This window comes from Musa acuminata, chromosome BXJ3-8, assembly GCF_036884655.1.
Source record: "Musa acuminata AAA Group cultivar baxijiao chromosome BXJ3-8, Cavendish_Baxijiao_AAA, whole genome shotgun sequence".
Classification (NCBI taxonomy): Eukaryota; Viridiplantae; Streptophyta; class Magnoliopsida; order Zingiberales; family Musaceae; genus Musa; species Musa acuminata.
In genome coordinates this window covers 49,929,593-49,947,772 of record NC_088356.1, presented here as the reverse complement: position 1 = coordinate 49,947,772, position 18,180 = coordinate 49,929,593, and the positions used below count along the sequence as shown (strand labels likewise).

The window sequence follows — 18,180 nt, the reverse complement described above, 5'->3', positions numbered from 1 at the left end:
TTATTGAGAAAAAATAATTATTACTTCAAAATATAATATTTCACCTGATAGAAAATGGTGCTCTTCACACACAAGAAAGTTTCTAACTCCAAGTTACAAGCAAAAAAATTAACCAAAAAAGACTACTAAACAGTCAAGGAACAGACATCAAAACAACTATCAAGAACATACATGAAACAAAAACTAGAGGAAACCCTTATGTACAGCACTAAAGACCTCAACAGTTGTATGGAAGGATCCGATGGATATGAAGATCTGAGTGCCACCATTTGGTGATTTCCACCTTCAGCAATTATTGTAGAATAATGTGCAGCACACTGTCTGAACCATTTAGTCATCATCAAATCCCCCACATCTAATTATATGCAAACTAGTTGGTCACAAAATGATACCTTGAATCTACATAGCCCTCAACATCCCAGAGGAAAGAACCAAAAGTTATAGCCTCCAAAATAAGCCTCCTCAATCCTCCGAAACTTATCTTGATCAGTTCATCCTTAGAAGAATCGATGGTTCCCTGGGGTGTGATCACAATCTCAGGCCTTCCAAATAGCGCCTCGGTGTGCTTCTCGATAATGGTAAAGGCTTCCTTTGATCTAATTGTGACGTACCTTTGAAGGGTATCAGAATCAAAGGACATGACATAGGATCGCAGCAGACTGGACTTGGCCCCATTGCCAACTGCACCCTTGTTAAAGCCTGGAGAAGACCAAGAAGGCAACTCAGGATTTGAAATCCTGGACTCAGTGAACGGTCTCGACTCATCTGGCATCGCTTGCTTAATAGCAATCTCCTCTTTATCTGATCCCCAAGGGAGAGTCTTCATGGACTTCTCAAGTTGAAACCTTTGGTCCACTCTCTTGAGGAAATAACCATACATGACAGAAGCAGCATAAACCTGCCCAATCCTGAGCTTGCTAATAGGTGCCACAGAGTTGGAATCACTTAACCGTTGCCCCAATATGAGAGCCAGGTGATTCTTGATCATTTCATAAGCCTCGGGGGAATGCAACCTTTCAAGTTTCTCGTCCTGGGGAGGCCAGTGATCAACCCTACTCGAAGGGTCTGTCGACTGAGATATAGCAGGAACCAAAGAAACATCAGCCTCAACAAACTTTTGAACAACCAATGCATATAGAATCTCCTCCAGAGCCGTTCTCCTCTCATTAGCTTTCACCTCGGCAATCCTCCTAACAATTTCAATACCAGAATTAATCTTCTACCCAATACAATAAGTTCACTATTATTTCTCAGCATAAAGAGTCAGAACTTTCATCTACATAAAGCTCTATCGATGCAACGATCTGGAGACAAAAACTTATCTTCCGTCACCTAAAACAAATCAATTACTTTAACTATAAAAAATTATATCTTCACCTGTATAGAACTATGTCAGTTCCCGAAGGTGCAGGCTCCTCCTTATTCTTCTCGGCATCACGGTCAGTCTGGAGCTGCTCGAGCTGCTGATCAACAGCAGCCGGCAGGAGATGAGGATGACTAACGAGAATCTGAGACAGGAATTGCCCAATAGGTGACTCCAGCTGGAGAGGAGCAATAGGCAACGACGATTCCGAGGAAGATGACGATGCCCGAACGCCAATGCTCCTCCGAGCACCAAATAGTCGTCGCCCTTGCTTTGACAGAGAAATTGAAGAATCACTCTGTCACGAACGCATCAAAGGAGCTCATCCCAACGTCGAGCGAACTAAAACGTGGATTACATTAGATTCTAATCAAATATGCATCCCGAACCTTGAGCCACAGGGTCGAGTAACGGGGCTTGGGATCAAACGAGAGAGAAGAATTGGTCCCGTGGATGGCCAAGAGGCACGACCTCGAGCTAAATCCGGGAGCTTTGCGAAGGCACCGAGGAGAGCGAAGGCCCGTGGCGGCTTCCATCGACCGAAACCGATGCGAAACAGTCACGAGATCTGCGACACAGGAAACCCTCCATCAAATTCAACAATTAAAAACCAGAACACACGACAAACATAACAAAATAACAACGAAGCGACGATCGATCACCGGACGAAGAACCGAAGAGATCGGGCAGGAAGGCAGAGGGGGGGGGGGGCGCGGGGGAATTGGAATTAGGGTTTAGAAATGGGGAGGTGCCGGTCGAACGCTATAGGCTGATTTGCGGTCGGAGAGAGATGAGCCGCGGATTTCGGGGGCGGCTGTTGATGGGCACATGACGGAGTCACCCTTAACGATATCGATAATTACGAAATTGCCATCGATTTCTATTTTTATTTTTATTACCTATTTTGGGGCTGAAGTATGTGTTTTTCTTGATTGGAATGCAAGTCCCCAAACACTTACATCTCCACAATTTTTCATGGTTATTTATGGATTACATTAGATTTCATGGAAAGTAAGCTTGCTAGAAAAATGAAATGGGGGGGCATTAAATCCTAAGATGATAAACAGAACTAATATAACTGGTTTACCTGTCCATTAAAATCTTAGTATGCAATGGAACTAAAATATAAGTGGATATACTGCAAAGTTATTTCTGTTAACAAATTTGTCCTCAGAAGGACAGCATTCATGCCAAAGCTAATCAACATTCATTAAATTCTCTAATCTAAAATTGATATGAAGCTGAGATTGCCATCAAGTGGATCAGATATGGTTGAAACATTGATGCTTCGATATGCTTCTTGTTTATTTCCTCAACCAAAATGAGCATCAATCAGAGAATTTATTTCTGGAAAGGAGGTGCATCAGATACACACAACCAACCATGGTTGATGCTAGCTTCCTGTTGCATCCTGCTCCCAAGCTGAAGTCACAGCATTTTGTCTGCATCAGATTATGATGATGCTTGTTTTGTTTGCAGGATGACTCCTGACAGGTCCACATCAAGCATATATTTTCTTGATAGCAAGATTTCTGGGGGGGTGGGGGGGGGTTCAGTTTCTTGCCTGCCATTTCTTATTTCTTTCAATAAAAATACAAATTATTGAACAGTTTGATCTCTCATTAATGTACCTTCCACAGGAACACAAGCAGCAACAACATTTAATGCAAAGAAGCAGTGGAGCATGGAAGAAGTGTCTCTCATTTATAGTCCCAGAGAAAGCTGATGGTTCTCTGTCATTGTGTACACCTGCTTCCTCCCAGTTTTTGTCTGCAGCCTGCATGGATTTGCTGAATTAAATGCATTGGACTGGTTTTGGTGAATAAATGCCATCGATTGATTACACTACATCCGAAAGAGAAGTTTCTCCAATTGAATAAAAGGAAATAGAACTCCACTTGTATCGTTAAACCACACATTCAAATAGATCATATGAGACAATAAGGACCATTCCTTCTATTCTAAAGCACACAACATATATAACTTTCTCATGATGGAAGAGGACAAAAAGGAAGGAAGAAGCATGTCCACTGCACAGCATATTATTTTAGCCATTGATTGGTGTTAAATGCATGAGGCAACAAGACATTGCATTCTTCCTTTAGACAATAAGCTAGGTGTGTTGTACAAGGCTGTATGCAGCAAGAACAACGGCAGATCCAACTGTCCCTACTGCCGCTCTAGTTTCTTGTGGCTGTGAACACAGACATCTTCTTGCCTGGTCGATGAACACAAGCTCTCCCTTGTGTGGACAGGTGAGACTGGTAAATGCTAGCCCAGAATTACACTACGGTAGTGCTAGTTTCTCTCCTGTGCTGTGAGAGAGATCTATCCAAACTGGACAGGCAACCACCGAGTGAACCAACCGGAACCAGCAGAGCATCTCTTCCTTCAAGCTTTCCACTTTAGAGAACAGAAGAAAGGGATTCAGTGTTGCCGACTCCTTTGTTGAGCTATATTCCTCTTCCTTTCTGGATCAGTTTCTCAACTGTAGAGATTAGAAGAAAGGGATTGTTCAAGGTGGCTTAACTTTACAGAGTTCCAAAGGCAGGCTTGCTTTAGCGGCAGGAGCAAGAAGGCGGGTGAAGAGCATCCAAGGCCTTGGACAGCAGATCGTTGTCAGATATCAGCAACACTCCGAATCCAGCAGGCTGGGCTTGGCTGGCTGATCGCTGTCTTTCTGCGTGTCTCGGGCCCCTACATCGCCGATGGTGGAGATCTTCTGCCAGAAAACAGTCACGGTTCGGGATTTTCACTGTAGGAATAGAAGAAAAATGGTGGGGCCGACGATGTGGGCCGAGTGGACCCCGCGTGCGATCCTCAGGACCCATTGGATTCCCGAGACTGCAGGTTCCTGCTTCCTGGCTTCGGTCCCGTACGGGTAAGCCAGACTCTTGTCCCCACCATGTGCGGGTCTCGCTCCTCTCTCTTATTTTTGCTTCGCAATCTCGCTTGCGCCCACTTCACCTTCTTCCCTTCTACTGAGGCTCAAAACGTCTTCCTATATAGACGAACACGAAGTTTCACTCGCTCACAACACTAATGGCCGGCTGCTCCCTTCGCCACCTGCTGCTGGTGGCCCTGCTCCTCGCGGCCGCCGGGGACGCCCGGGCCGAGACTGATCCGAGCGACCTGCAGGCCATGAGGGTCCTCGCCGCCGGCCTGGGCGCCGACCGTTCCCCCTCCCTCGCCTGGTCTCTCTCCGCCGACCCCTGCGCCGCCTGGGCCGGCGTTTCCTGCTCCGACGGCCGCGTCACTGCCATCCAGGCCGGCAAATGCGGCCTCTCCGGCTCTCTGTCCCCCGCCGTCTGCAACCTCACCGCCCTCGTCCGCCTCGAGCTCCAGCAGAACCGCCTCGCCGGCCCCCTGCCCTCCCTCGCTGGCCTCTCGTCCCTCCAGGTCCTCCTCCTCCACGGCAACCGCTTCTCCTCCCTCCCGGACGGCTTCTTCGCCGGCCTATCCTCCCTCCAATCCGCCTTCCTCGACGACAACCCTCTCGCCCCCTGGCCGCTTCCGGACTCCCTCCGTGACGCCGCCGCCCTCGTCAACTTCTCCGCAAACACCGCCGGCGTCTCTGGTCCCCTCCCCGCCTTCCTCGCCACCGCATTTCCCGCCCTCGACCACCTCGGTCTCGCCTTCAACCGGCTCTCCGGCCCCGTCCCAGCCGCCTTCGCCGCCGCCCCGCTCCGCTCCCTCTGGCTCAACAACCAGCGAGGCCCCGCCCGCCTCTCCGGCGGTATAGCGTTCGTCGAGAACATGACCGCACTCGAGGAGCTCTGGCTTCACTCCAACGTCTTCTCCGGCCCGTTGCCGAACTTCTCCCAGCTCACCAGCCTGCGCGACCTCCAGCTCAGGGACAACCGCCTCACCGGCGTCGTCCCCAAGTCCTTGACCCAGCTCCCGTCGCTGACCAAGCTCACCCTCACCAATAACCTGCTGCAGGGGGCGGTGCCTGTGTTCCCGAGTTCGGTCGAGGAAGTGGATGTAGACCCCAAAGACGAGAGCTTTTGCCTTCCGAGTCCAGGAGCCTGCGATCCCCGCGTCAATGTCCTGCTCGCCGTCGCGAAAGATCTCGGCTATCCCGCTCGGTTCGCCGAGAACTGGAAGGGCAATGACCCGTGCGGATGGTTGGGGATCAGCTGCAACGACAACGGCAACATCACGGTGATCAACTTCCAGAGGATGGGCCTCAACGGGACGATATCGCCAGAGTTCGGATCGATCGCCTCGTTGCAGAAGCTGCTGCTCTCGAACAATAACCTAACCGGGACCATTCCGGCCAAGCTCGCAAGCTTGCCATCTCTGAAGGAATTGGATGTGTCGAACAACTCGTTATGGGGACAAGTTCCGAGCTTTAGCAAGAATGTGCTGGTGAACACCGCTGGGAACCAGAACATAGGGAAGATTGTGGTCGGTGGTGACGCCGGTTCGGCCTCGGCCGGGCAGGGCAGCAACTCGAATCCAAGCGGGTCGACCGACTCAAGAAGCAGAGGCAGCGGGAAGTCTTCTTCTGCTGTGGCCGGTGCCATTGCAGGCTCGGTGATAGCTGCGGTGCTCGGGATTATCCTCGTCGGGCTGTTGGTTTTCTGCCATTACAGGAGAAAGCAGCAAAATCTCGGCAGAGTTCAGAGTCCGAACACAACCGTGATCCACCCACGGCACTCGGGATCCGATCCGGACATTATCAAGATCACGGTTGCAGGACCGAGCGTCAACGGCGGCGCAGCCGCGAGCGAGACGATTACCAGCCCGACGACCAGTGGCACGAGCGACGTCCATGTCCTCGAGGCCGGGAACATGGTCATCTCGATCCAGGTCCTGAGGAACGTGACCGACAACTTCAGCGAGGAAAACGTGCTGGGCCACGGCGGATTCGGAACGGTGTACAAGGGCGAGCTGCACGACGGCACCAAGATCGCGGTCAAGAGGATGGAGGCAGGCGCGATGGGGACGAAGGGACTGAACGAGTTCAAGTCGGAGATCGCGGTCCTCACGAAGGTCAGGCATCGGAATTTGGTGTCTCTGCTCGGGTACTGCTTGGATGGGAACGAGAGGCTGCTGGTGTACGAGTACATGCCGCAGGGGACGCTGAGCCGCCATCTGTTCGACTGGAAGGAAGGAGGACAGAAGCCATTGGAGTGGAAGAAGAGACTAAGCGTTGCACTGGATGTGGCGAGAGGGGTGGAGTACTTACACAGCTTGGCGCAGCAGAGCTTCATCCACAGGGATCTGAAGCCGTCCAACATTCTCCTTGGGGACGACATGAAGGCCAAGGTCGCCGACTTCGGACTGGTTCGGCTTGCACCGGACGGGAAAGGGTGTTCCGTCGAGACGAGGATTGCAGGAACTTTTGGATATCTAGCACCAGAGTATGCGGGTAATCCAGAATGATTGGATCATGAGTTTGCATGGGCCTGATGTTGTTGTTCTGATCGTTCTAACTTGCTTGCAGTGACGGGGCGTGTGACCACAAAGGTTGATGTCTTCAGCTTTGGAGTGATACTGATGGAGATGATCACCGGGAGGAAGGCGCTCGACGAGAGCCAACCGGAGGAGAGCATGCACCTGGTGACATGGTTTCGGAGGATGCTCCTCGACAAGGAGGCCTTCCGAAAGGCTGCCATCGACCCCGCGATCGACATGGACGAGGAGACCGCGACCAGCGTCGGGACCGTAGCGGAGCTCGCCGGCCACTGCTGTGCCAGGGAGCCTCACCAGAGGCCGGACATGGGGCACGCGGTCAACGTGCTCTCTTCGCTCTCAGAGCTTTGGAAGCCTTGTGATCCCGACTCGGAGGAGAGCTACGGGATCGACCTGGATATGACGCTTCCCCAAGCACTGAAGAAATGGCAGGCATTCGAGGACCGAAGCCACATCGACGGAGCCACGAGCTCGTTCCTCGCAAGCTTGGACAACACCTACACCAGCATACCGACGGGGCCGCCGGGCTTCGCCGACTCCTTCACCTCGGCCGATGGAAGATGAGTTCAGTTCGACGGAGGAATTAGCGTAACCAGCAGTTGCAACTGAGCCTTTCGTTTCTTGTTTGTCTTTGATTTGTTCTTGATTTCCTTTTCTTGTTGCTTCCTTTCTTGTTCATGTAACATGATGACCACTGAACCACTTGAACCTTTCTTGTCTGTGTGCGGTGTTTCTGTTGTGTAATCTGGAAAGACATGGCAGGATTATTAGACGGTTTCAGCATCACAAGTGGCTGATTGCATGAAGACTTCAATTCATGGAAAGCCAAGCTCCTGCACATCAGAGTGACGAATCATATACGCATTAATGATGGAAGGAAGATACAGCAGAGACAAATTGATGTAAACATTTGTCGAACAACAACAACGAAACCATCATTTAATCAAGCATTTAAGAATATAGAAATTCAAAAGAAATGGTTTCTCATCCCATCTTTCTCTTTGTCGAAGAGAAAAGGTTCATCTACTGCAGCTCAATTCCCCAGTGTTCATGTGATGACTGATGATTACATACAGAGATAAGCAAACAGTGGGCTCATTAGGTGACAAAAGCCAGCCAAACCACCAATTTCTTTTTCCTTTGCCCTGTCTGCCCAATTCCAGGGACCCACAAACCCAACTTCTAAGTGCCCAGAGACACACATGAATATTACATAATATAACCACAAAGACATAAAATAATATAAACTTGTACGAGCAAAAAGTTAAACAGATCATATCAGTTATTTTTAATCAAATTATAATCTTTCGAATTCATACACCGAACAATCAAATGAATATCATCATTTCGATTTTGATTTCGAGTACCTGAATCAAACATGACAGAGGACTTCACCGTTCCAAAATCAACTCTACTGTATATTCATCGAAATCACACTGAAACATAATCTATAACAGACATAAATCATGATCATAATTTTATCAAGAAGATCAATCTGCAGCTGTTCTTTACAATATTTTTCAGGAGATATGAAATGCATTTATGCAAGTTCAAATCATGGTTTTCATATCAAGTCATTCAAGTACATGAAGAGAACAAGAACGACAACCAACACCAGTTCGAAAACCCATCTGCGGAGAATAGCAATCATCAAAGCTTCATCGACTCTTACATTATAAAATTGTCCATTCACTCACCAACAATCTAACCTGTTGCACATAATAAAGAGAACTCGATAAGAACCGTTGCAGACATCTACCAGAACACAATACATGTAACAGGCTAATGACAGTCACCATATGGTTTCAACTCATTAATGAAATTCTATCAATATTTCCATTTCTGTAAGCTAGACATGTGATCTTATTCTAGAAATGAAAACAAATGTCTATTCTTTATGACAAGGAAATCATTATCAATTAACAATCATGCAATTAATATGATTCATAGCAGTTGGTAATTAAAAAATAGCAATAGTAATTTGTGGTCTCCAATAACAGTTTCAGTCTTCGCTTGCTCAAAACAGAAAGAAAGAACAGTTATGCAACAGAAACATTGAACCGATGTATAAAAAATTTTGTAAAACATAATCACCTTGAACAATGACTTCTATGTGGTTGAGACTGTTGAAGGTAGAGTGAGAGAGAGAGAGAGAGAGGGTGTCAACAAATAGTCTATACCAATTCAGTCAGAATGAAAATATAGAATACATTACTATCTAAACTCTACTGACCAAATTATTTCATTTGACCATCTTCAAGCTCACAAGTTTTCACCAATTTTCTCGTCTCTCCAAATTTTAGTCAGAAAACCAAGGGCCGAAATATCAACCTTGCTGCAATACTTGCTGAGCCAGACCCTGGGTGATAACTACCTTATGGTACAATTCATCCACATAATGTTGACCTTTGAAACAGAAGCAGTAGTTTGATAAAGGTAAAGCACCAAAAATGCTGGTTCCATAAAAGTGAGTACCAACCAGAATCAGTTGATTCCTTAAATAAGGCAGCATAAATGTTTTCATTTCATTTTCACTTCTTTCCTTTCAATAAGCTAGTTAATTCTTGATTATGCATATCCCTGTATGTGATAACAACTACTACAACGAATAATCATCATATTACATACTAAGAAATAACAATATGCCAATACAGAGCACATCCAAGACTAACTAATGTATTCTTAGAAAACTCAAAGGAGCAATAAAACCAAAAATTAACCAATCACCTTCATGTAATTTAAACATCATCAGACATGGTATGGCTACTGATCTTTCAGATGCTTCTCAACTTCTTCCAATTCCCTGATCTCTTTGTGGTATTTGCAAATACGAAAGATACACCTGCCCATCAAAATCATCAGAGAGAACTACAAACTCAACAGTACACACATACTCGTAATAGTGGAAGTATTAAATTTTCCGTACCAATAAAGGAGACATGCTGAGACACATAGAATGACGTTTCTCTGTGCTTTAAATATCTGCATAAGAAGACAACAGCGTCATAAACTTCTACAGAGTATGTGACTTAATATATAATAAACATCTTCCACTCGCAAAATTCATGGATATAGATAACTGAATCTAAGAAGTAACACTGAACCACAAGTAGGTTTCGGGTACAACATCAGGTGTGGCAAAGCTCTGGATTATAAGAAATCAAATCAAAATAACTAATCCTAAATCCTAATATGAAAACTGCCAAATGATCACAAAAAAGTATGTTTCAGTAGCAACCAAAGGCATGGCAACACTTTGGGTGCAAGGTCTTCCAGCTTCTCAATCAGGGAAATTCATATAGTTGTAATAGAGTAATGTTATCTGAAATGGCCCAAAAAGGGAAAAAGACCTCAATCAGGAAACCCTGGATTGGTCAATCAGAGCAGATAGAAGCCTAGGGCGATCAGGAAATTGGACACGTAACAAAGTCAAGGCAGCCAATTTTTTAAAGCTTGGACGCAAAAAAACAAAAAAGAAGTCAAGGAGACCTACTTTATAAAGTTCAATTACTTCCAAGGTTAATTCTTATAATATCATACTCTGCTGTGGAAATTACTTTATAAAGTTCAATTACTTTATATCATACTCTACTTTATAAAGTATCAGCAGCTTCAGTTTCAATATTTTAGAAGAAAAGATTCACAGTACTAATAAACAAGACACAGAATTGGATTCTTTTTAATACATTTTGGTTTATATAGAAAAATCCTTTTTGTCTAAAATTCCAGATACAGAAATTCTTCGAGCCAAAGAAAGCAGTGATCTTGTGAGCTTAAGAATATACATTTTGGTATATGGGGTCTAATGCACTCTTAAATGGTTTCTGATGGAACCAATGAAAAGCCCAATTGTTATCAATCAAACCAAACTAAAAACTAAACCTATTTGTTAGATGAAATACAATCTAGGGTTTCCAATCAGCTTGGCTGAAAGTACAGCAAGAACCAAACCATATTGGAAGTCTTGTCTCAACTAGAAATAATGAAGCTAATTTTTCAATAAAACAACTAGAAGTTAAAAATAAAACAAACAAAGTTGAGAGTTCCAGAGACAACCCTATTTCTGATTTTAATTAAGTTGAAAACAGAAAATAAGCAAATTAACCTTGCTTAAATAACTATACTAGATGATGTTATGTAGTTTTTTTCTCTATAAAAGGTGTATGGAACCATGAACAGTTGAGTTTATGAAAACACACAGTAAATCGTCTGCAGTAAAACATGTTATAACCTATACAATATCTAACAGACTATGAAATATTAAAATATGTGGTTGTTCCTATCTCTTATTTTTATAGAAAAAAGTTATACTTCTGTATCTGAAGAAATTTCTTTATGAAAAACATGTTTCAGAATTTAGCCATTCTCATAGAGAACCAGGCTAACCCAATATTTTACAAGCACATGGATGTACATCATGTACAACATGTATCCTTAAACCAACCTCAATTGTTGCAACAAATTGTACCAAGCATTGGAGTGTATATATTACAATTAGAACCCATGTTATATCAACAACACCCACATACATAATAGCAACATGTTGAAAAAATAATTTTGGTGATATATCAATATTTTCTAACAAGTTAGAAACGAACAGCAGCTAAAGATGATCTTCAGATGACTATCTAAATGGCATTTCAAAGAACAATAATGGCATGGCAAGTCGGCTTCCATGAACTAACAAGGACCTACGTTGTATCCTGTGCAACATTCTTCTCCTATTCATTAAAATTTCTATTTTCTTACATCGTCTCTAAACCATAGACAGACAGACAGAAAGAAAGCAATTTCTTTCCATGATATCGTTTTCACGTCAGATTTGAGGATCCTCTGCAAAAGTAAAGTATTAATATATCCGGCTTAAAACTGGCAAATAATATATTCAATCATAGAATGAAACAGCCTCCAAAACCTATATGTGCCCAAATCAATATCAAACCCTAAAAGCGTTAGTGTAGGAGAAGAGAGGGTGAAGAGATCACATGCGGGAAAAGGAACGCTTACGGATTTCTCGTATCGAGTCCTCTCTTCGGTGGTACAGACCTCGAAGGTACACATCAGCCGATGCTCGTTCTTCCAACGCAAATCTACATGGAATTACACAAAGAGAGATCGAGCACAAGCATCGAAATAATTCAGAAACACCACCTAGAATGATGTAGAGACAGAGAAATGACGACTTGACCTAAGAACTGGAAGGCCGCGAAAGGGAGGATACTGGCTCCGGGCTGAAGGAGGAGCGACGCCAAGGCAACGATCCGCGACTTGACGAGACGCGGGGCGGGGAGAGTCAGCAGCACCGCGACCGCGGCCTCCATTGCCACCACCCCCGCCAAAATCACCCACTGCAGCCCCATTCTCTCTCTCCGTCTCTCGGTGGGTCGAAGGCAGGCCACTATTTTGAGGCATAGTTCTTGTTTCTTCAGCGTGAAGATTGTGACTTTGGTCTTGACGGGAAGGAATTGACTTTGTCATATCGGGTTATTTCATAATATTATATTAATTTTTAAAAATATTATATCTAATAACGCGTATGACTCACAGCTCGAATATCTCATAATATTATATAGTAAACGGAAAAGACGCTGTGATCATATTAAGATTTTATTACCATTTGCCGACCTTTTTTTTCAGTTTCACGAGATTTTAAAATTCTAATTAAAGCTGAATTTAAAAAATAAAAATAATATTCAAATGAAAATATATTATTAATTTTATAACATTTAAATAGCCATCGGAACATGTTTATTGGACACTAATAAAAAATTATATAAATCATCTAAGATATTGTTATAAAATCTAAGAAATGAGAATTAGAAATTAAGACTAAATAATCTAAGGGTGAATTCTCAGAAAAAAAAAAATTGTTCCTTTTGTTCATTTTTACAAATGGTGTCTCCTATTTTTTATTCTTTTAAATAAGTATCTCCTTGTCATCATAGCTAAATTCCTTAATTATTATTATATATATATATATAATATTTTAATAAAAAAGATCGAAAATACTATAAGTCTATTCTAAGGTACTGTTAATAATAATCGGTTCACCTATATTCAATTTATAAGGTGAAAGGTACCTGCTCTATATCCTAAATCATTTTCTGTGGTAACTGTTATTTATGTATGTATACGGATTGTGCATGCCATATAAGTTTGTCCCCTGTTAGGACGGGACCGTCGCCTCCGTTCGTAAGATGGCTGCATTCTCCCCATTTTCTAGACGTCTGTGTTCCGAAACCCACCTCCTTTCCTCCCTCCTCTCTCGTCTCCTCTCCTCCACCACCTTCGCCGCGATCGACGACACTGCTTCTGGTTTCTGGCGCCTCCTCCGCTCCAACTCCGGGCACCCTTCCCTCGAGCGAACGCTCTCCCGCTCCCTCTCCAACACCAAGCTCACCGCCCCCGTCGTGGAATCGGTCCTCCGCCAGTCTTCCGCGGCCGCCACCAAGGATGACGACGACCGAGCGCTGGCGCTCCGCTTCTTCGTCTGGGCCGGCCTCCAACCCAACCATTACCATTCTGCCGCGGCCTACGTTGCCGCGTGCGACGCCCTCCACCTTCCCCGCCACCCCTACTTCCTGTCCCAACTCTTGGATTCCTACCGCGCCGCCGCATTCCCCGTCTGCGTTAAGACTTTCAAAATCCTCCTCAACCTCTGTCGCCACGGCAACCTTCCTGACGAGGCCCTCGCCCTCCTCCGTCGAATGCCGGAGTTCAACTGCCGCCCGGATAACTCCTCTTATAACGCCGTCCTTCGCCTCCTGGCCGATGCTGGCCGTGGCGGAGCTGTGGCAGCTCTCTTGGAAGAGATGACAGAAGCCAGGTTGATCCCAGATGTGATAACTTACGTTACGGCCGTGCGAGGGCTGTCCGCCTCGGGCCAGATTGGAGCCGCCCGCGGCCTCCACGGCCAGATGCGGGCGAACGGGTGCGTGCCCAATGCGATCGTTTACTCGGCTCTGGTCGATGGGGCTTGCGCCTGCGGTGATCTAAAGTCGGCGATGGAGCTTCTGGTTGAGATGGAGCGTGAATTGGAGGCGGCATGTGCACCAAATGTGGTGACCTATACCTGTTTGATCAAATGCCTCTGCGACAAGGGTCAGCTAGGTGACGCATTGGGCATCCTAGACCGGATGGGGCAGAGAGGCTGTTCTCCAAACCTGGTGACAATTCGGACTCTGGTGGATGGCTTCTGCGCACAGGGGCATGTCAACGGAGCACACGAGCTGATCGGGAGGGTGGCTGGAGAAGGAGCGGTCTCGACGGCAGACTGCTATAGCGTGCTTGTCGTGTGCCTGTTGAGAATTCAGGACATCGAAGGTGCAGAGAAGGTACTTGGGATGATGCTGGAGAAGGGTGATCGACCGAACGGTCTGGCATGCAATTCTTTGATGAGGGAGCTATGTGAACGGAGGCGATTCCTGGACACATGCCGTGTCCTCGAGATGGAGGAGAAGGGGTTGGTCTGCATCGACTCTGATGTCTACTCTCGTCTTCTGCTAGGCTTTTGTGAGGAGGGTCATTTAAACGAGGCTCTGAGGTTGGCAGCAAAGGTTGTCGAGAGGGAGACTCCCTTGCAGGCTGATTGTGTTGATGCTGTCGTCGAGGTGTTATTGGAGTCTGGTGAACATGCCTTGGCATCACATATCATGGGACTGAAACAGCCATAGCAGCTTTAATTTTGAACTTGGTGTTATGTGCTGCCTATGAGATTTCTGAATATGCTGAGCTGAGTCTATTTTCAGCTGCTGTTTTCCTGGTCAATGAATGTCGAATAAATTTGTTAAGAAATGAGTGTCATCTATGTTTTATTGATACAAAATGTTCATTGAAGGTAAATTCTTTAAATTTAGCAATGATAGCATGTGAAATTGGAGGAGGCATGCTACACTTTCATTTTTTGTTAAAATTTGCCACGAACAGGCATTGCATTATAAGGTTTAAACTAAAGTTGGCAATCATCAAACTTTGACGAAATCTAATCTTAGCTTGACACAATCTGGAATTCGTTACCTTATGGAGGATCGACCAAAAAATAAAATTCAACCTGTAGCTTCTGCTCTTTGACATTGGCATATACTACTTTTGTCATCTGGTTTCCATGAGTTAAAAAAGAGTAGAAGCTGCTAATAATTTTGTGTGCTCAGATCAAGGTTTTGACAGATCAGAAATACATATCCTATCAGATTGGTTGCTGTCATCACTACATAATTTCCCTCCAACCCCTGAGATAAGGAAGCTAGAAGATATCCTTAGCTGTGAGGTTTTCTAACGAAATTTTGGTTCTCAAACATGAACTGAGCTGTGAGGAAAACAAATGCATTTGCAACTAGCTAAGTGTTCCCTGAGATTTAGAGCCAGTTTTAAGCTGGATAAAGGGATGTAAAACCTAATGAAGATGTTGACATATAGAACAATGGAGAAGAAGCCATATAAGTGGTTTGTTCCATACAAAAAAGGTTCAGAAAGAGGATTATCTAAGCTAATCTGATTGGAAACAGTAAGCAATATTCTGAAACATGCATGACTGTTTAAGAATGAAACACTTCAAAAAAAAAGTCGGAAGTATAACTTACACTAGATTATAAGTTAGGGAATATAATAATAGTAAATATTATTGTTAATCAATTTTGAGTACCACAAATAACTTTCTCCAGCAAAATATTAATATAGCAAATGCCTACTCTGCATATTCTTGGCCCAAGAATCAACATAAAACGACCTGTTCATAAATAGCTTCTTCTGACCAAACTAAAGAATAGAAAGATGTCCACTCCTTTTACAATGTAGAAGAGTTTTCAGCTATTTTGCATGCATAGATAGTTTAAGGGATAAAATAAATTCATGAAATATGTACAAGCCTTATTTCCATGTACAGGAATTATCTAGATAGCATACAGCAGTAAATACGGAGGACAGAGTAACCAGGAAATGCATAAATGAACAAAGCCAATAACTTAAATAAGAGACATGAGCTACACACTTGAAAATCTTGTTTCTTGATTCAAGCACCCAAGCAAATGCATTTCAGAAGTCCTGATAAATCATAGTTTAATCCAGATGATGGCTATAATGACCTCCCAATCCAAGCTATCAGATATAGAAGAACATGTATTGTCTTGCTTACAAGAATCCTGGAGGACCACTGAGACTAAACATGCTTATAGCTAATATCGTCATGGAAAATGTCAATATCATTGAAGGAAGATCCTTCTATTCATATCAACTATTTTAACAAGATCACAATTGAGTTATAGAACAGAAATAGCTACTATATCATCTGCTCCTCGCCGAACATGAGAAAGGTCGATACAAGCATGTAGATGCATTTGAACAGTGCTTATATCGATACCAGGTTCTACAAGATGTTAGCATGTCACATGCCATGGTTCTAATGTCGTATTAACAAATAGCTAATGATCACATCAGACGATTACGGAGCACAATACCTACTTTATCATTTGTTCTATGGTAAGTCTGCAAAAGGACGAAACAAATGCTGATAACAGAGTTCTTCAAGATATTAGCATGCCACCTGCTATGGTTCTAATGCCATATAAACAAATAGATAATGGTCATATCAGACATTTTAACAAGATGCGTAATTAGATTATGGAACACAAACACCTACTTTATTATCTCTTCTTTGGTAACTATGAAAACGTACAATACAAATATGTAAATGCATTTAAAGAATAGCAATGAGGATGAAAACATTCTCCAAGATGATCTCAGCATGTTACATGCTATGGTACTAATGCGACATCAGTTCAAGATAGTTTCGTAACCTTCAATTTCCATCTGTTTTTGCCAATACCACAATCCAAAATATCATCACTAATTACAAAAATTTTTATCATTCTTTACTCTTCATTCTTCAAATCCACATAAAATTTGTGACTTCCATTAAATAATTCAAGAAACACCAGTTTAAAATATAACTTCATGTATGTTATTTCATGTGAAACTCACTCGATTGCCAGAGGACATAATGGGTCTAAAATCCCTCTAACTGCAATCGCAATAATCCATGAAGAACTCATCATGATGACATTGTCCGAAACTCCGTGGAAGAGCAATTTGTTTGAACAACAATGACGAATAAGGCAAATGCATCAATGGAGAAATTGAAGGGAAAAGGGCTATGAACTCGAAGAAAGCAAAAGCCCCAAACGAAGAAACTAAAGGAAGAAAGCACGTTAATAGGAAGATGTCGATTGACCTAATCCACAAAACCAACGAAGGCCCTCGAGAAATAAGAGAGTAAAATTACATAAAAATTAAAGATTTCATGATAAAATCGACAAAAGAGAGAAGAGAGGAAGGCAAGGGTTTTATCCGGGGCCTCGGAGGAGGTCCGGGATCGGAGCCTCCGAGGGTTTCTGCTCTGGGTTTGGGCGGAGAACGGCGAGAAGTAACCGCGAGCGTGATGAGGCGACGCGCGGGAAAAAGAATTAACGATGGACACGGCCGTTCCTCGCCCGAAGGCCCGCCGCCGTTCTTGGCCCAACTATATATATATATATATATATATATATATATATATATATATATATATATATATATATATATATATATATATATATATATATATATATATATATATATATATATATATATATATATATATTATAATAATAATAATAATAATAATCATAATAATCATAACACTTGATATGCTTAAATCCAAACTGAAGTTGACTTTTGTGACCCGAGACCTCAGACAATCAATACTTAAATAAATAAGTTATAATCTCATCGACCAATAATCCTTTTTTAGTTGACTTCTAATGATCCTCCGAGATTGACTCTAATATCATCTATCGCACTGCCGGAATGCTAAAGCAACTTCGAGAATACGTGCAGTTTTAGCCATACGAGTGCACACACGAGGAAAACATGGAGTTAAAACCATCGAGTTGCAGCCACATAATTGCAGGCAATGATAAGAAGAAGAAGAGGAAGAAGAAGAAGAAGACAACATGAGAAAGCCATGCCAAACAAGAAACCGAGAAGGTGATATGATGTTCCAACAATCCAAGCATTGTTGGCGACAGCGTCTACCCCACCTGCATGCTGGTGGCCACTGCAACTTTTCCTTGTTTTCTAGTGCCGACTTCTTGTCGAAATACAAGTCGTGTTACTCTCATGCAACCAAACACATTAATGTAATGCACATTATTCTTTGATAGTCCATCCAAGATGAGGCTCTCATGATCAGTTTTCATGTGGTGTCAACTGGTGGAGGTACTATCTAGGGCATTAGTACATACATGGAGTTGCAACCATCTCAGTGCATGCCTTGTGAATCAGAAGCACCTTGAGAAACAAATACTAGGGAGTTGGTATCCACATCAGAAGCACCTTCAGGAATACTTGGAGTTGTAACCATA

The 18,180-nt window shown here is 43.6% G+C and overlaps 4 protein-coding genes across 6 annotated transcripts; 2 read left to right on the top strand and 2 right to left on the bottom strand.

Moving 5' to 3' along the window:
* LOC135645956 (UV-B-induced protein At3g17800, chloroplastic-like) lies at positions 1 to 2,160 on the bottom strand. 2 transcript variants are annotated; one of them, XM_065164926.1, is made up of 4 exons: positions 2,026 to 2,160; positions 1,753 to 1,931; positions 1,378 to 1,661; positions 1 to 1,190 (listed from the first exon to the last, which is right to left on the bottom strand). In XM_065164926.1, the coding sequence occupies exons 2-4, from the start codon at positions 1,897 to 1,899 to the stop codon at positions 371 to 373; spliced, it is 1,251 nt and encodes a 416-aa protein (XP_065020998.1). In that variant the 5' UTR covers positions 1,900 to 1,931; positions 2,026 to 2,160; the 3' UTR covers positions 1 to 370. The 2 variants fall into 2 exon arrangements, with proteins under 2 accessions (XP_065020998.1, XP_065020999.1); XM_065164927.1 differs by having other exon boundaries at positions 1,378 to 1,634.
* A 2,162-nt stretch (positions 2,161 to 4,322) lies between these two features.
* On the top strand, positions 4,323 to 7,503 carry LOC135645818 (receptor protein kinase TMK1-like). The gene is made up of 2 exons (XM_065164596.1): positions 4,323 to 6,740; positions 6,816 to 7,503. Exons 1-2 carry the CDS (start codon positions 4,406 to 4,408, stop codon positions 7,346 to 7,348), a joined length of 2,868 nt encoding a protein of 955 aa, XP_065020668.1. The 5' UTR covers positions 4,323 to 4,405; the 3' UTR covers positions 7,349 to 7,503.
* On the bottom strand, positions 6,084 to 12,215 carry LOC135645819 (uncharacterized). Of its 2 annotated transcripts, XR_010498883.1 has the most exons (6): positions 11,973 to 12,215; positions 11,792 to 11,874; positions 9,711 to 9,766; positions 9,512 to 9,626; positions 6,558 to 7,617; positions 6,084 to 6,471 (listed from the first exon to the last, which is right to left on the bottom strand). XR_010498883.1 is itself a non-coding variant. In XM_065164597.1 (5 exons), exons 1-4 carry the CDS (start codon positions 12,142 to 12,144, stop codon positions 9,548 to 9,550), a joined length of 390 nt encoding a protein of 129 aa, XP_065020669.1. In that variant the 5' UTR covers positions 12,145 to 12,215; the 3' UTR covers positions 8,234 to 8,493; positions 9,512 to 9,547. The 2 variants fall into 2 exon arrangements, 1 of the variants encoding a protein (XP_065020669.1); XM_065164597.1 differs by lacking the exons at positions 6,084 to 6,471; positions 6,558 to 7,617 and adding an exon at positions 8,234 to 8,493.
* Positions 12,216 to 12,934: 719 nt separating this feature from the next.
* Positions 12,935 to 14,587, top strand: LOC103996447 (pentatricopeptide repeat-containing protein At5g47360). Its single transcript, XM_009417370.3, has one exon. It carries the CDS (start codon positions 12,982 to 12,984, stop codon positions 14,455 to 14,457), a length of 1,476 nt encoding a protein of 491 aa, XP_009415645.2. The 5' UTR covers positions 12,935 to 12,981; the 3' UTR covers positions 14,458 to 14,587.
* Positions 14,588 to 18,180: the final 3,593 nt, after the last annotated feature.

What these genes read in the sequence shown, in the direction of transcription:
- LOC135645956 (XM_065164926.1), bottom strand. Translation starts at nt 1,899, where the DNA reads ATGGAAGCCGCCACGGGCCTTCGCTCTCCTCGGTGCCTTCGCAAAGCT. An exon ending in ACTCGACCCTGTGGCTCAAG is followed by an intron (nt 1,662 to 1,752) that starts GTTCGGGATGCA and finishes CGTTCGTGACAG; the next exon opens with AGTGATTCTTCAATTTCTCT. An exon ending in ACTGACATAGTTCTATACAG is followed by an intron (nt 1,191 to 1,377) that starts GTGAAGATATAA and finishes TGAAATTGTTAG; the next exon opens with GAGGATTGCCGAGGTGAAAG.
- LOC135645818 (XM_065164596.1), top strand. Translation starts at nt 4,406, where the DNA reads ATGGCCGGCTGCTCCCTTCGCCACCTGCTGCTGGTGGCCCTGCTCCTC. An exon ending in TCTAGCACCAGAGTATGCGG is followed by an intron (nt 6,741 to 6,815) that starts GTAATCCAGAAT and finishes ACTTGCTTGCAG; the next exon opens with TGACGGGGCGTGTGACCACA.
- LOC135645819 (XM_065164597.1), bottom strand. Translation starts at nt 12,144, where the DNA reads ATGGGGCTGCAGTGGGTGATTTTGGCGGGGGTGGTGGCAATGGAGGCC. An exon ending in CGCGGCCTTCCAGTTCTTAG is followed by an intron (nt 11,875 to 11,972) that starts GTCAAGTCGTCA and finishes AATTCCATGTAG; the next exon opens with ATTTGCGTTGGAAGAACGAG. An exon ending in GGACTCGATACGAGAAATCC is followed by an intron (nt 9,767 to 11,791) that starts GTAAGCGTTCCT and finishes CTTCTTATGCAG; the next exon opens with ATATTTAAAGCACAGAGAAA.
- LOC103996447 (XM_009417370.3), top strand. Translation starts at nt 12,982, where the DNA reads ATGGCTGCATTCTCCCCATTTTCTAGACGTCTGTGTTCCGAAACCCAC.